This window comes from Phyllopteryx taeniolatus, chromosome 2 (assembly GCF_024500385.1).
Source record: "Phyllopteryx taeniolatus isolate TA_2022b chromosome 2, UOR_Ptae_1.2, whole genome shotgun sequence".
In the NCBI taxonomy this organism is placed as follows: Eukaryota; Metazoa; Chordata; class Actinopteri; order Syngnathiformes; family Syngnathidae; genus Phyllopteryx; species Phyllopteryx taeniolatus.
Window position 1 is genome coordinate 24,329,584 of NC_084503.1, and position 18,064 is coordinate 24,347,647.

Below are 18,064 nucleotides of genomic sequence, written 5' to 3' on the forward strand. Positions count from 1 at the left end.
TTTTATTTTATTTTTTTAGACGTCAAAGTTCTGATATGGTTTCGTGTTAAAAATGTGACTCAAACACTAATGTGTTTAATATTATTATTAATATTATAAGGTATTAGAGGTACATGTTTTTCATGTTAAATCTAACATATATAAAATAATTATTGTATTTACCATTTATGTGATGATCACAGATAATAACATACAGGGTAGGCCAAAAATATGTATACTTTTTGAATGGGATAAAATAATGAAGCAAGACAAAAAGGAAAAGAGAAGGAAGGGAACAGGGTGGTACAGTATGAAGGGAAGAATGGAATGTTGGAAGGTATGACACAAGGATGGTATGGAAGGAAGGAAGGAACGATGGAGGGAGGGAGAAATGATGGAAGGTAAGAAGGAATGATAGAGGGAAAGAAAGAAGGAAGGACACAAGAATAAAGGGACCTTTCGCCTCTATACCCTAATTTGAAACCTTAACCATTGTTTCAAAGTCGAACCCCTACTTTTAATTTATGAGATTAAACTGTTTAATAAATGTCATTGTAAATGTAATTTAAAAAAATGTAAATGTAACGTGTATACTTACTTTTGGCCCATCCTGTATATTAAATTGGTTCAAAGAGAATTCTACTGTGAACAAATCAGCCCAGGACACGTGAATCATTTGCTGCATGACGAGCCACAGAGGAAATAATCAACTATTTTTATTTATTGACATGTTTTTAAATTTCAGCTATTTACAATCACCAAAAATACAAAACCAAAAAACAACACCATGACAGTTAAAATATCAAACATTAGTCGTTAACTACTGTACATCGGGTGTAAGCATCATAAGCATAAATGTCCTCTATGTAAATTGAGTTAAACACCTCATTGTTTGACTCAGAAGTGAATTTATATAATTTGAAGCGCTTTTTATTTTTTTTGTTTTTTTGTTTGTTTGTTTTTATAATCCATTGATCACTAACCGTAACCCAGATTAGCAACGAGGCAAAGGGTGATGAAGTTGGTTTTTACCATAAAATGGTAACAGAGTACAATCATTCAGCTCAAAGCTGTACAACAATCAAACCAAAAACTCCAATAAATCTCCCCAAATGCTTACATACAGTGTCAATTCTGCATTAGGGGTAACACTGCGATTGGCTGGCAACCAGTTCAGGGTGTACCCCGCCTCCTGCCCGATGACAGCTGGGATAGGCTCCAGCACGCCCGCGACCCTAGTGAGGAGAAGCGGCTCAGAAAATGGATGGATGGATGGATGGGTAACATGTTAGGAAAACTACATTATATTTTCTTCAAATATGTATTTCATATTTAATACAGAGTAATGATTACACTGAAAATATATGTGTATAGATGAATTTGTCTCATAATAAACCCTTATAATGCTGTTTTTGCATTCATTTCCTCACTGACTTTGTTCTGTTCCTGCCTCATCTCCCTGTCCATTCTCTGTTATATGTTGTAGTAGTGGAGCCCTCTGCCCTCATTGCTGCCCGCGAAACATTGCCACTGGGCCTGTAAATCATTTTGCCCCATGAAATCAAGCTAAAATCAAGCGACCTTACAAAACCTACATGTCCAGGAAAACCAATCAGGGCTATTATGCCTAGCTAGCTAAAGTTTTAGTTCAGTTGTGTGTTTTGTGTGGTCATTTTATGAGGAATTTTACCAATTCTATATTTTAAAAAGCATTAATCTTCCTGGTATGGGGTCTACCTAAGTGGTTTTCATTTAAAATGTGACATGTTCAGGCTTTGTCTTATTGGTGCACTGTTAAACCATGACCATGACACAGACTAGACTTGGACAAGAGGGGGAAAAAAAGCTACATTTTAAATTACACGAATATTTGAATTAGCGCTGATAGAGGTGTAAGAGAAGGTGATCGTTGTTTTTGATGTTCAATAAGTCATTTATTGTGTGATATGCAGTTGATGAAGACTGGATTTACACTGTGATCAAATTCGAAGGAGAAAAACACATATCCTCAAAATCTGAATCAGAAATTGTTCATATGTGGTTACAACTTGGATGTGAATGGGATATCTGCCAATGGGATGGACTGATATATGAAAGCAAACGGAGACAAATTGAGACCTAATCAAGGCTTAAAGAAATTGCGACCAAGTCAAGACCAATACCAAGGTAATGTGAGACCAAGTCAAGACCAACACTTTGAGGAGTTGAGACCAAGTGAAGTCTTCGACAAATCTAGACCAAGTCAAGACCAAAACTTTTAGGTAGTCAAGATCAAGTAAGACTAAATCAAGGCCAAGATTTTGAGGAAACGAAACCAAGGCAAGACCTGAGGAATTTAGCTCGAATCAAGACTTTGACAAATTATTTCCAAGTCAAGACCTGAGCTAACAAGACAAAACTTTGACAAGCTAAGACTAAGTTAAGAGCAAGTTGAGTTTTCGACAAGTCTAGACCAAGTCAAGACGAAAACTTTTAGGTGTCAAGATCAAGTAAGACTAAGTCAAGAACAAGATTTTGACGAAAGGAAATCAAGGCAAGACTTGAGAAATTTAGCCCGAATCAACACTTTTGACAAATTAATTGCAAGTCAAGACATGAGCTTTCAAGACAAAACTTTGACAAGATAAGACTAAGTTATGACCAGGACCTTGAGGAATCGTTGGCAAATCAAGACCAAGTCAAACTCAAGAGTTTCAGACCTCAAGACTACAGTAAGACTAAATCAAGACCAAGACAAGGCAATGTGAGGACAAGTCAAGATCAAGACATTGAGGAGTCAAGACCAAATCAAGTATTTGACAAGTCTAGACCAAGACTTTTAGGAGTTGAGATTAAGTAAAACCAAATTAAGAACAAGAGTTTGAGGAAACAAAACATTGACAAGACTTGAGGAATTTAGACCAAATCAAGACTGACGAGTTGAGACAAAGTTAAGACCAATAATTTGAGGAATTGGGAGCAAATTAAAATTTAGAGGATTTAAGGAGCAAGTCAAAACCAAGTAATGTAAGACCAAATCAAGGCCATGGCTTGAAAAGTTGTCCTAAAGACCAAGACAAGGCAATGTGATACCAAGTCAAGACCCAGATTTTGAGGAGTCAAGACCAAGTCAAGCCTTTGAGAAGTTGAGACCAAATCAAGACCAAGACATTGATGAGTCAAGACCAAACTCTTTGAAGATTCAAGACCAAATCAAGACAGTGAGAAGTCTAGACCAAATCAAGACCAAGACTATAAGGTATCGAGACCAACTCAAGACTTGGAACAGTCCAGACTAAATGAAGTCTTTGGCAAATTTAGATTGTCGAGCATAAGTCTTTGCGCAATCGAAAGAGACTGATGAGTCAAGACCAAGTTAAGATGAAGAATAGTCCAGATGACTACTTTGAGGAGTTGAGACTAAGCCAATACCAATACCTTTAGGAGTCATCATTTAATTTTTATGTCGTGAACAAAAACCAAAGCGAGTGAAAAACTGACCAAGTTAACTCAACTTGTGATTCAGACCAGAGGAACTAAAGTACAGATGTGAAAGCATCCGACACTTAAGCACGGTAATATCAGATATGTGTCATTGACAGTAGATGTAAATAGACAGTTGACACACACGCACTAACTGTGAATTTTGCCCTGCAGTGTAAATCCACCCTACATTACGAACAGGACATCGGTGGCATGACAGTATTGGTAGCTGCGCTACACCTCATTGTGCTGGCTGAGCTCCTCTGAGACGCTGTTATACTCCGTAGCCCGGGCACTCATGCCCAGGTATTGTTTCAGGAACTCGCTGAAGCGTTTCTGGTTGTTCCACTTGCGCGCCGACTTGCGGATGCCGATGAAGCCGCCATAACGCTTCTGGTAGGACCTGGCTGGCGCCATCAGCTTTCTGTAGCCATGTCGGCCCTTCACAAAGCCGCCAAACCTCTTGGAGACTCTCAGAGCCATGTCACCATCATCAGAGTCCTCATACACATCATCAAAAGACAGGGCATCATGGTTACCCGTGTCCCTTTCTTTCAGTCCCAGTGCTCGGGTCATGTGATCAAACCTCTGCAAACCCAATGGCAGCTCCTCCCCGTCTTCCTCCCCCTCGGCAGGAAACAAGACCTCCACTTCCTCCTGAGATCGTTTGGGCAGGGAGGACAGCAACAAGGACCCACGACAGGCATCCCAGGAGGATGCTGGGGAGGCAGAGGCTGCACATTCAAAGAGACATTCCTGGCAGGAAAACAGATGAAAGTATTAACTCTTAGTGTTTTGTTTTTTGGGGGCTTTTTTTAAAATTGCAGAAGTAAGAGACGCCTCAACAATGGAGAGTTAGGAGAAGAACAAGACACACATTGGTTCTTTAGACTTTTTTGTATGTCTTCTTATGACAGACATGTCTACCCAATTTTGAGTAAATTGGTGAAACTGGTGTCATTTTTTTTTTTTTTTACTTTTCAAAAATCCTGAAAATGATCATAAAACTTGAATGACAGTCTCAGCTCACACTAGCTGGCATTTGCAAGCGTCAGTATTTAGAGTCATCTATCGGGTTCACATTCTTGATTCAAATAAGGACTCATTTGGCAATTCCCGAGAAGGAGTTTGTCAATGCCCAAGCCTTGAAATTCACCCAAAATGGCTGCTTCAAACCAAAATGATCAACTTTTTGTTCAATTTCATTTATTGGTTCTTGAGACTATTTCATGCTTCCCGTTATGAGAGACATGTCCACCCAATTTGGTGTCAATCAGTGAAACTAAAAACTGATTTTTCATAACTTTCAAAGGGGTGCTACTCATTGAGTTGTGGTTGAGGTAAGGACATATACATATACACATGCATATACTGTATTACATACACCAGTATACACATGCTTGCAAAAACTGGGAAGTGATCAGGCATGTTGAAGCTCCAAAAGAAAAATAAGACTAATAATAAACAAAATGATTCCAAAAGTGTAATACTAATAATGCTAATAACACTTAGTTTTGATGTGACACGATCAGACAGGTATAAATCTAACAAAAGTGAACACGATTGTATCCCACCAATTGCGTAGTAGAGTTTTATGTGCATTTTGTATGTTGATGACCATGCCTGACATCCCAACATGGGCTCAATATGGTATCTTGCATAATTTGGACAAATTTATGAAAATTAGCCCCCAACACCAGTTTCACCGATTGACACGAAATTAGGTTGATAGGTCTATCCTGACAGGATGTACAAAAAAGTCAAAAAAAAAAACATTTGCCAAATTGAACAGGAAATTGGACATTTTGGTTTGAAGTATCAATTTGGATGAATTCCTTTGCTCGTACTGGGCCCAAATGAGCCCCAATCAGAAGCAGGTGTCGTCGACAGATCGACAGCATGATAATTCTGATGTTTTTTTTGCCACAACCATCTCATGTGGGTCGAGCATGTTTTAGAATGTTTGATGATCATTTTGAGGATTTGCATTTAAAAAAGGACCGGTGAGTCCCGGTTCTTGAAAAAAAAAATAGCCCCTAACACCAGTTTAAAAAATCAACATGAAATGTGGTGGACATCTCTATCATAACAGCCTGCACAAAAAAAGTCACAAAGACCTATGACCTGAATTGAACAGGAAGTCAGCCATTTTGGTTTGAAGCAATGATTTTGGTATTTTCAAACAAATTCCTTCTACAGGGAATTCGCCCAAATGAGCCCCAAACGGAAAATGTATCTGAAACAGACGGCTGAATCTGAATTGCCAAGTTTATTTTTTTCAATATGGGTACAGCATGGTGTCAAAGCTTGATGAACGCTTCAAAGATTCGTCATGAAAACAGGGGTGCGAGGGCCTGTTTGTTGCTGCTTTGTTGCAGATTTTATGTTTACTGTTGCAGTTGTAGTTTGCATTGCCGTAGAACTATACTGTATCATACTGAGTAAGTGATTCGTTCGTTGAACATCTTCGTTTGTGATCCGCTATGGAGCGATGTACTTGTGCGATGAATGATTCGTTTGCGCAAGGAAGAACGTACTACGCAGTGAACGTACTCATGAGTGATTTTAACCGCAAGTCCAGACGTCCTCGCGGGGATAGCTTTCACTAGCAGCTACAAGCTACCGGCTTATTTATGAGTCTGTCAACCACACATATTTAAAAAAAATGTAAATTAATAATAACTATATATACGTACACATATCATTCCCTCTGGGTCTCTAATGTGATTATTAAAGCTTTTCATTTCATAATAATAATAATACATTAAACTTATAGAGTGCTTCTCAAGACAGGATGTTCGGTAGCTGAGCTCTCTGCACGCATGTTCACGACTCACAACCGAAGCCTTGTATTCGAGAGCTTGCTGAGAGAGAGCTAGGTAGGTGATAATTTAGCCGAAGTTTTTTTTTTTAATCTCCCCGCCTTTCCTAGTTTACAATACATTACAACAACAATGCACAGTCCTTAGGTGAACATGTTGAGTGACCATGAACCTCAGGGATGGATCATTAACTGAATGAGGAAGCACTTGAATGGTTTTGTGAAAAAGAACTGAACAATTCGGTGAACGAATCTTTTGTACGAATCCTTTTAATGAATTGATTCACATGATTCAGTACACTCAAAAGAACTTCCGTGCCCATCACTAATACTGAGCCCTGTTTGGGTACTTACAACTACTCAATCCAAATCTCTATAATAAACACATACCTCCATTGTCATTAAGTTATAACTGAGCTAAATGCCGCTGTCACAAGGCAGTAAATCATCATTTGTGTCTATACTTCATGTCCTCAAATGTCTTTTCCTCGTCTACTTGTCGAGAGGCACGCACATGTATCCCCGGGAATCAATTAGCCACAACAAATTAGTAAAAGTTAAATGCCAAAAGGCTAATTGGTTGAGTCACATAGAGAAGGAAGTGGAAGGTTTGCCTCTTATCAGCAAATTAAAATTGAGTTTGTCACAAGAAGCTTAACAAATGTGTGTGTGGTTGTATGCAAAAGGTGCTCACCATGGTGTTGAAGGTGAGCTCTTTGGGCAGGATGAGGCTGCAGGACAGGCAGTCATCCTGACAGTCCGCATGTGCGCCATCAACACAAAGCAGCAGCATCAGGAGCACCACCAGCATCTTCATGATGGTCTGCAGATCAAACATTAAGCCGTGACAATCTTTAATATATTGGTAGCATTTGAATATTTATTTTTGTTAAAATGATGATTTATTAAACCAAACAGAACAACACAAACCATTTGAGATTCACAAAAAAACTTTCTTTCATAGTCCTGGACATGTGTGTGCATGGTCACAGAAAAGTCAACCACAAAGACAATGTCCCCCCAAAAATTCCGTGACCCTAGTGAGGTATGGAAAATGAATGAATGAATATATTACGAGACTGATGGTGCTAAATTGCAAAACATAGCGTTGCCGTCATTGTGTGTGGGCTGAGCATGGTGACGGAGTTAGCAACACACAACAAAAAATAAAAATCTATTAACTCTGCCCCCAAAAATTCAGCCCCCTGAGCCAGTTTCACTTCGCAACATAAAATTTGGTATGCATATATGTCATCAGAAGACCCACAAAACTGTTTAAAAACCTATGCTCGAAAAGAAACTAGAAGGATGCCACATTGTTCGAAGCAGCCTTTTTGAATCATTTTGATTGGGGTCCTTTACAGGCAAACATGTTCTAAAACTGTTGCCCTATTGCTACCACGTATGCTAGATAGATGGCCGACACTAAATTGCAAAACATTTTAGTTTTTGTCATTGCGTGTGGGTGGAGCATGATGCTGAAGTTTGATGTCTTGCCAATGTTGACCAAATAAAAAAAAAATCCATCCTACAGAGTCAGTTTCAATGAAATTTGGTAGGCATGTCAATCATGAGTAGACCCACAGCAAAGTCTCCACAACTGATGGCCGAAGCGACACATGAAGTCTGCCATTTTGTTTGAAGTGGCCATTTTAGGGTCATATTGGCCAGCCCTTCAACAGTCCTTCAAAGGCAAACTTGTCCTAGAGTTTTTTTCTGATTGCTACCATGTTTGAACCACACATTATAGACACATTGGTGTTGCTTAATCTTGAAACATTTGAGTTGCCGTCAGGCGGCACGGTGACCGACTGGTTAGAGCGTCTGCCTCACAGTTCTGAGGACTGGGGTTCAATCCCCGGCCCCGCCTGTGTGGAGTTTGCATGTTCTCCCCGTGCCTGCGTGGGTTTTCTCCAGGCACTCCGGTTTCCTCCCACATCCCAAAAACATGCGTGGTATGTTAAATGACAACTCTAAATTGCCCGTAAGTGTGAATGTGAGTGTGAATGGTTGTTTGTTTGTATGTGCCCTGCGATTGGCTGGCAACCAGTTCAGGATGTACCCCGCCTCCTGCCCGATGATAGCTGGGATAGCAGAAAATGGATGGATGGATGGATGGATGGATGGATGGATGGAGTTTCCGTCACTGCATGTGTGTAGTGTGGCGGTGAAACTTGAAGATGAACCTGGAGACACACACACACACACACACACACACACACTTGCTGACATTGGAGTGACTCAACAAACCAGAGTCTTTGTGTAGCTCACAGTGAGGATCAGCCTTTACAAACAAAAATAATATACAGGTATGTGATGAACAATAGACCTTATCAGGCGCAGACATCTTGAATTTTCTCCACCACAAAAAAAACACAAGTGGTGCTAATGACAAAATGACGGAAAAGCTGAGGTTCCTGCACTTTATCAGAATAATAATTACTATTGTGTCTTCACTGGAATGCTTTAAAGAGCTCGAATGATATCTTTTAGGGGCAGGAAGTGAAAGATGACATTTATCGACGCAAAACGAGATGAAAAAAGTTTTTTTTGACCTCATTTTAAGTGTATGAGGAAGAAGTGAGTTTTGCACTCATTTAACAAACTCATATGTTCCTTTAATTGACGCCTTTAACGCCTCTGGCAACGCCACTGACTCATTGTTTCACACACATAAAGATTCACTCACTCACACATAAATGCGTATACTATACATTTAAATAATTGTTCACTTAAATTCACACGCGTATAGGTGCAAAACATTTCACAATTTAATGTCATCCATCTGTCTAGAATACCAGGTTCAAATTTGGTACTAATGTGTTAACTGAAGTGTTCTCAACGTATTTCAAATAAAGATGATTTCGATTCTGATAATTGAATGAAATCTCTTGAACAATTTTGCCTTTGATGGACCACTATAAGAGGCCAAAATGACCCCATAAAGTGTGTCTTTTCAGGTGAGTTTGAGACTTTTTTGTGGGTCTAATGATAGACATGCCTACTTAAATCAATGTTGAAAAGTAAACCTAGCTTCTGGGGGTAAATAAAAAAAAAATTAAAATCTGTGGGTGCTACTGAATTATAAGTAACGGCTAAGTGCAATCAAATTTCTCACTGAATTTAGTCATTTTCTTATGTTACCTAAAACCTAAGTGCCATTTTTTTTGGTGTTTTTTTGTTGCTGTTCCCATTGCAAATAAGCAACTATGCTGAATTGCTGATGAAATTGAGCTAACAGATCCCGTTGACTGTCAGGTGCTTCCGGGAGCTCCTTGAAAGCAATTAATTTGCATTTAATGAAACGATTAACTGCAAAGTAAACCAGCTAATTAAGCCCATTACTGTCTGTGGTGGTGCAGGACTTGTACGATTACCTACGACCTTCCGTTTCCCAAAAAAACATCCAATCCACTAAAAGAGTCGTGAGAGCTGAAGTCCAAGTCCAGTTGACGTCTATGAAAATATGGGTTGAGTCAAGCGTGAGAAAAAAGTACAGTATCTGGAAATGCTCTGATTGAGTACTTTATTTTTCTCAATTATTGCTTTTCTCTCATTAAGAACATGACCATCTGAAAAAAAATCTCCTATGGCGACCTAAAGCCGGATTATTCATGGGCGACTGAACATACTGCATATTATTATTAACAAACTCTAACTGGACTTGCAACTTTGTGGTGGTTTTTCTCATCGTGTTTCTTTTTTTTTGAATAATTGACCACTCATTTGCATGCAGGGTGCAGAAAGTGTTGGATTATAACCTTGATATTAACACTTAACAGCTCTTGTTATGTAGCTAAAACCAGATGTTTACCTACACTATATAAAAAGAGATATGCTTTATGCTGTTTTATGCCAATTAGGATTACCCAAATTATTTTTTAATGCCAGAATAATGAGAATTTTTTTTTTCTCGTCACATTCATTGCTCTGGAGTGATTTCGGCCCTTTCTTCCACACAAGCAGTCTTAAAATCTTGAAGGTTCCGTGGGCTTCTTTTATGGACCTTGAGTTTCAGGTCTTTCCATCGATTTTTGATTGCATTCAAGTCAGGTGATTGGCTGGGCCATTCTAGCAGCTTTATTTTATTTCTTTTTAACCGATTCAGAGTTTCCTTGGCAGTATGTTTTGGATCATTATCCTGTGAAATGTCCACCCTCGTTTGATTTCCATCATCCTTATAGATGGCAGGAGATTTTTGTCAAGAATGTCTTGGCACATTTGCCCATTCATCCTTCCTTCAATAATGTGAAGTTTACCAGTACTATTTGCTGAAAATCAGCCCCACACCATCATGTTCCCACCTCCGAACTTCACTGTTGGTATAGTGTTTTTAGGGTGATGTGCAGTGCCATTTCGCCTCTAAACGTGGTGGCATCAAAACTGTTCAATTTTGCTCTCATCAGACCAGACCAGTATTTAACTGGCTTGTCCAAATGTTGTTCAGCAAACTTTAAACAAGCTTTGATGCTTCTTGCGTGATGAGCGTGCATACAGGCTGTGGCAGCGGCGTACATTACTCACTGTTCAGGTGAGTAATGTTCAGGTCTTTTTGAAGCTCTCCACAGGTGGTCCTCGGCTCTTGGAAACTCTTCTGATTATGCTTTGCACTCCTCCGACACAAATCTTACAAGGAGCACCTGTTCGAGGAAAGTTTATGGTGGTATGATTGGCTTGCCACTTACGTATTATGGCCCCAATTGTGCTCACTGGAACGTTCAGAAGCTTAGATATGTGCCTGGAACCAATGTCATCGTTATGTTGTGCAACAATTAGATTGCAATGGTCTTGAGACAACTCTCTGCTCTTACCTATCATGATATGTGTCTTGACTCACACCTTGGCAATGAGACATTTTTGTAGGCCATCAATTAGGACTGAACCAGCTGATATTCATTTGCACTGAGAAGGAGCTGGATTGCTGTTTGATCATTGATAGATTTTAGGTGTTGTCCTGGCTTTCCATGCCTTTTTGCACCTCCCTTTCTTCATGTGTTCAATACTTTTTCCCTGTGTCATTTCACATTTCTGCACACAACTTAATTTCTGTACTTATTTGTTCTACTTTCTTTGTATGTATAGATTACTTGGGTTGTTCTCAACATCTGATGAAATTGTCATGTTAGTAGCACCTTTGGAAATATATTTAATGAGAAAAATGGTGACGTTTTAAGCACTTATTTCAGCCACTGTAAATCATCAGCATTAACACAAACAAGCCTATAAAGAAGCACAACTTGTCTCAAAACTAAAGCCTAGCAACTTCACTTTATCTGTCAGGCCCACTCAAAAACATTCTCATCTCTTTTGTTTTAACTATTGATAACTGACTGGCCAATCCATATCACCTATCAGCTTGAATGAAATGCTAATTGGCGCCCACTCATGCTCATCATCGCTGTCACTCATTGGCTTCCACCACAAGAGCACATTAAGCGTGTGCCCGACCCCAAAGAATGGTTAAAGTTGCTCAGTAATCTTATACAGGGAAATAGGCTCCAAATAATATGGTAATCAATGCAGTGGATCAAATGGCCTCTGAAAATATATATTTTTTTAACATTCTGAATTACATTTTGAATAACAAATGAGACGGTGAAGCGACATTGTGAGGTGATCGTTAAATAATAGGCTATAATGTACCCTTGCAAAACCTGGAAAACTGGATGAGAAAATCTCTCCAAAATATATTTTGCCTTTGACTTTTTGTATTACTATTTATTATTCCGAATTGTTTGGATTCTTACCATGGTGGGAGATAGCAAGCTGAGGTTATTACAGCCAGACACCGTAAGCTAAATCCGATTCTCCGATTCAATGTGTCTGATCACCTTGGGTCAATCAATGCAGGTGGACACACACACACACACACACACACACACACAGGTGATGTTTAAAAGACGTAACTGCCAGCCCATTTCATCCAGTCAAAAGTAGGAAGAAAATCATTAGTGGAAAAAACTCGATAAGAACAATGGTGACTAGAGGAAAGCGGTGAGTCACACTTGAAGCACTGTTATTATCAATCTATCCATTCTCTGTACAGCTTTTCCTGATGATGGTCGCGGGTGTGTTGGAGCTCATCCCAGCTGACATTGGGCGTGAGGCAAGGGGTAAACCCTAAACTGGTTGCCAGCCGATCGCAGGGCACATAGACAAACAACCATTCACACTCACGGACAATTCTGACTCTTCAGTAAACCTACCATGCATGTTTTTGCAATGCAATGCAAAGGTTGTAGATAAGCCTTTCACCTTTAAACATTCTTAGTTGTCACATACATTGCAGCATGATCATCATAGAAGGGGGATCCCTCCGTCTGTGATCCCTTCCCTAGGTTTCTCCTTTTTCCTCCGAAATGGATTATCTCTGAGTTTTTTTATGCCCGGAAGGGGGGTTAGACTCGGGGATGTCATTGATTTTTGGGCTTGTGGTGCCCTGTGAGACTCTTTTGTGATTAAGGGCTATATAAAAATACTTGACTAGACTAATTGAACGGTTAAACAATAAAGCACCCGTGTGTACAAATATTTTGCAGTTTATCACAATTGCAAAGCACCTTTCTCGAAACCTCAACCCATTTTCTCAAAACCATAAACACGAACCTAAAAATTCAAACAACATAGACAAAATCTCAGACTCTTCCGACAACACCAAACTATTGCCTCAAAACAGACTTGAAGTCAATTAAAATGAAAAATAACACTGAACAGTCACTACACACAACGATCAGATTACAAAGCTGCAGAAATATTTTTTATTGTTCCAAATAGAAATACATTTTGGAAAACAAAACAAAAAAATCCTGTATAGCTCTTATGTTTATATATATATATATATAATAGTAACAGGCCAAAAAGTATAACAGTATGTTGATGTATTGGAACACATCTTTATGTATAGGACTGTAGAGAGTCATGATGTAAACATGTATGTAATGAAAAAAAGCATGCTTAGTTTGGCTGTGCTCACTGGATTACCGCTTCCCTCATTGTCAAACTGGACAAGAGCATGGTATACGTAAGGTGGCTGTATTTCATCTGAAATGCATAATTGTTTGTTGTCTTATACCTCCTCTCTCTCCGTTTCCTCCTCAACCACCTCTTACTCTGCCTCTGCCTGTTTCTATCCATAGTGAAAGTACATCAATGAGGGCTCCCTGAACTGCCTCATAATGGCTTCTTCACAATATTAGCCAGAAGTGTGATCAATTTTGAGTTGCTATGTGTATGTTTACAATTGTTGTTGATGGGCCTTTTGCACTTTTTAACATTTTTATTGTTAAAACAGCAACTAACCTGAGTATAAAAAGAAGATAACCATAGTGAACAATAAAAACGTGAAAACAACTGAACTGTTAACTTTGGTTTGAATGTGAGTGCTCTTCTTCTTCTCTGACGTCTCATCACACATGACATAAATGCTTGTTTTACAACAGCTCTTTTGTGAGCCAATACAAGAAGGCCCACCAGTGGGATAAACACAGTCCATCCTCCTGGTCCACGCCCCCCGGTACAAAGGGCTGCACAGGTACCCTGTCGTTTCGGGAACATTGCCTGCTTGGATTAACGCTGCGCATTCACCGCCGCATTCATGCCGGCATCCTGGCGTGTGACCTGTGACCGCACACTACTACTTCATTCTGCTTCCATCCTACCCTTACAATCTTTAGTGGACGTGGTCTCTGAAGGGCTCTTTGATGTTTTCCCATTTTTGTCCATCTCATGTGGACTATGTAGCTTTTACACAGAGACACTTTTACACAGGGAAACTGCAAATTTATAATTTCTACAGCTTTATTATCTAATTATTGTGTTTTCCATTGTTCTATGTAGTGTGCAATGACAGTTCAGTGGTGTTTTTCATTTTGATTGACTCTGGAGCTGTTTTGAAGCAGTCGTTTGGTTTTGCAGGAAGAGTCACAGGTTTTGTGAATGTAATTAGAATTTTTAGATTTGTGTTAAAGGTTTCGACAAAATGGGCGGAGGTTTCAAGAAATGAGTTGAAACAATTGTGCAATTCATGCTAAATCTGTGTGTGTGTGTGTGTGAGAGAGAGAGAGAGAGAGAGAGAGAGAGAGAGAGAGACAGAGAGAGAGACAGAGAGGGAGAGGGAGAGAGAGACTGTGCAGTGTGTACATGAATGTACATGAATAACGAGCTCCTTTGCATGCTTTGGTACAAGCGATCACAACAAGTTGTTGACAGAGCCATGGTATGTTTATGCATGTGGTCCAACCCCTGATGGATTAATTAATTGATTGTGTGTATTGGTTCAGACAATAGGGTTTTGTGTTTTAGCAATTGAGAAATACTGTAAGCTTTTTGTGTGTTTTGAAGCCATTTGAGGTATTAAAATAATCTAAATCACTGCTATAAATCACTGCTAAATATCTATACAATAACACAAACTATATTTACCCCTCCTTGAGCCATCACCTTATCGTGGTGGAGGAGTTTGTGTGTCCCAATGATCCTAGGAGCTAAGTTGTCTGGGGCTTTATGCCCCTGGCAGGGTCACCCATGGCAAACAGGTCCTAGGTGAGGGACCAGACAACGCACGGCTCAAAGACCCCTTATGATAACGACAAACAATGGACTCAGGTTTCCCTTGCCCGACGCGGGTCACCGGGGCCCCCTTCTGGAGCCAGGCCTGGAGGTGGGGCTCGAAGGCGAGCGCCTGGTGGCCGGGCCTGCACCCATGGTGGTCGCTGAAGCAAAAAGTCGGGCATGGGAGGAGTTCGGTGAGGCCATGGAGAAAGACTTCCGGATGGCTTCGAGGAAATTCTGGTCCGGGCTCTCCCTTAGAGATAGGGTGAGAAGCTCGGTCATCCGGGAGGATCTCAGAGTAGAGCCGCTGCTCCTCCACATCGAGAGGAGCCAGATGAGGTGGCTGGGGCATATGATTCGGATGCCTCCCGGACGCCTCCCTGGTGAGATGTTTCGGGCACGTCCCACCGGGAGGAGACCCCGGGGACGACCCAGGACACGCTGGAGAGACTACGTCTTTCGGCTGGCCTGGGAACGCCTCGGGATCCCCCCGGAAGAGCTGGATGAAGTGGCTGGGGAGAGGAAAGTCTGGGCGTCCCTGCTAAAGCTACTGCCCCCGCGACCCGACCTCGACTAAGCGGTAGAAAATGGATGGATGGATATATTTATTAATATAGAGGACGGCGTCACAGCAGGAAGTCATATACTGTACTACTTTAATTTTGATTGTCAGTTTTCATAACAAATGCACAAAGGAGGCAATACCACAGTGTAAAGTGGAGAATTATACTGTATAATGGAAATAAATGTAATTTTTTTGGAGATTTTATTATATTTATTACAATTATTTGTGCCAATAATAACAGTTTTTTAAAACTCTCACTTATGGAGTAATTATTACTTATTTTCCAATTATTTATTGCATTAATAATACATCTTAACATTTTTTTTAGTATTTTATATTTTACATTGTACATACTATACAGTATATTACTAATAAAAATAACATATTGGGGCACATTATGTATTTTATTGATACATTTCATGATTAATATTCATGACTAAAAACTGCGTGTGTCAAAATTGACAACAAACCTCCTCTAATAACACAATGGGACCTTAAGGGTGATTCATGAGCCCCTTTGTTGAAATACTAAGATCCCTAATGACACATTAAGTCCAAATGGGGTCATCCACATCAGCGGAGCTCTAAGTGGGTACAAGTTTCACCCTGCATTGATTACCCAGCATGCCTTGCTTCTGACATGCATGAATAAATGAACCAATCCAGTCTGATAAAATGGTAAAATAACACCTCTATCCTCCACCCGCCCTGGCCCGTTTACTCCTACCTGTGTTTGGGCGACAATCCTCAGGGTGGGGTCCCTCGGGTGCAGGCTGGAAGATGTAAGTTTCCTCTTTAAGCGGCGGTGTTTGTGGATATGTGGAGGATGCAGATGAGCACTTTTATAGGGATAAGCACCCACCCCTCAACCCCCACCCACCCTCCTCACTGCCCATCGCCATCACTTGCTACCAATCACCCTCTTCCTGCCGATTCCCTCTCTCGTCTCCTTCAAACTCCTCAGGCAAAGAGAATACAGCCAGATGCACACACAAAAATAATAGTGTTGTAGTGTAATTTAAAAAAAGCTCTAAATCCATAGAATAGTATAAGCACTGTTTTTAGTGCTGTTTCACATCTGGATTACATTTCTCTCAACAAACGCAACCATGCAACACAGATATGAAGCAGTACTTATGAGCAGTGATTATACAACGAAATGATCTACAGGCTATAACATCTTATTTTTTAACAGTGTTTAAATTTGCAAAGAAAAAATGCAACACACGTGAAGCAGTTCTCTGAAACAGTGCTTATTCAATCAAATATGAGTTCAGTGATTCCCTGGAAGGCATAATCTTAAAGTTGATCAGTATATCTTTAAGTTTGTCAAGAAAAATGCGACACAGATGTGAAGCGGTTTTCTGAGACAATACTTATACGACTAAATATTTGTTCAGCGATTCACAGGAGAGCCAAATCTTGAAGTTTCAACAATAAAAGGTAGACCAGCGTAATAGAGGTGCCTCTTGACAAACTCAAACATTTATTGTATAAATTTGAATGTGTTGCTTTCCTGTCAATCACTGAACTCATATTTGGCTGTATAAGTAGTGTTTCAGAAAACTGCTTCACATCTGTGTTGCAGTTTTCTTTCTAACCTCAGGCATTCACAGCATACATTTCAGGACGTTTGCTCTCTCATGAATCACAACACTAATATTTACAGTAGTTGTATATGCATTGTTGTCTGAGAACTGCTTCACATGCATTTTTTCTTTACAAACCCAGCCATTTATAGTTTACATTTTAATATTTTGAGTCACTGAACGAATGGTTTTAAAAAGCGTCTTCATATCTGTGTTGGATTTTCTTGACAAACTCACACATTCACCGTATCAACTTTGTTTTTGCCTTCCAGCGAATCACAGAATATTCAGTTGATAAGCACTGGTTGTGAGAACTCCTTCACATCTGTGTTTCACTTTTCTTGACAAACTCAACCATTTAGTGTGTAACCTTGAAGATTTTGTGCTCTGTGAATCTCTGAACTTATATTTAATCGTATAAGCACTGTTTCTGAGAATTGCTTTACATTTGTGTTGCATTTTGTTCAAGAAACTCTAACCACCACTCTATATATTTGCATATTTTGCTACACTGAGACTGACTGAAATAATATTTGGTTTTATGAAAAGAAAAAAGGGATTGACATCTGTGTTGCATTTTTCTTTACCAACTTAAACATTTGCTGTGTAAAATGAAAGATGCTTGAAAATTGAGCTTGAATGACATGAAATATATGAATATTGTTGTTTGTGAAGACAACCAAAATGAGTCTACAATGATGAGTGTAATTGCTGTCATTTACGGTTTCGCTATCAGCCATTTCCCCTGGGGAGGAAATCTTAATGAGTATTTAATTAATGACGTGGAATCATTTATGAGTCCAATATACTCACTAGATCAGAGACGAGCACGATACAGCGACGTTTCACTCCAATGTTTCATCTGTTATCAGCCAGTTTCCTTATCAAAACTCCTTGTCACGGCTATGTTACTGGCATGAATTTTCCTAATTATGAATAAGCTAGCTGGAGCAAGCTACGTAATACCAACTACAACTCTAATTCCAATGAAGTTGGGACGTTGTGTTAAACATAAATAAAAACAGAATACAATTATTTGCAAATCATGTTCAACCTATATTAAATTGAATACAGTACAAAGACAAGATATTTAATGTT

The 18,064-nt window shown here is 39.6% G+C and overlaps 1 protein-coding gene across 1 annotated transcript; it reads right to left on the bottom strand.

The window, feature by feature from the left end:
* Positions 1 to 661: 661 nt before the first annotated feature.
* Positions 662 to 16,176, bottom strand: LOC133466078 (prepronociceptin-like). The gene is made up of 3 exons (XM_061749421.1): positions 16,105 to 16,176; positions 6,957 to 7,085; positions 662 to 4,197 (listed from the first exon to the last, which is right to left on the bottom strand). Exons 2-3 carry the CDS (start codon positions 7,077 to 7,079, stop codon positions 3,676 to 3,678), a joined length of 645 nt encoding a protein of 214 aa, XP_061605405.1. The 5' UTR covers positions 7,080 to 7,085; positions 16,105 to 16,176; the 3' UTR covers positions 662 to 3,675.
* Positions 16,177 to 18,064: the final 1,888 nt, after the last annotated feature.

Bases quoted from the DNA above. Each gene is read 5' to 3' on its own strand.
- LOC133466078 (XM_061749421.1), bottom strand. From the start codon at position 7,079: ATGAAGATGCTGGTGGTGCTCCTGATGCTGCTGCTTTGTGTTGATGGC. The intron at 4,198-6,956 runs GTGAGCACCTTT...TTTTCCTGCCAG, and splicing joins AGCTCACCTTCAACACCATG to GAATGTCTCTTTGAATGTGC.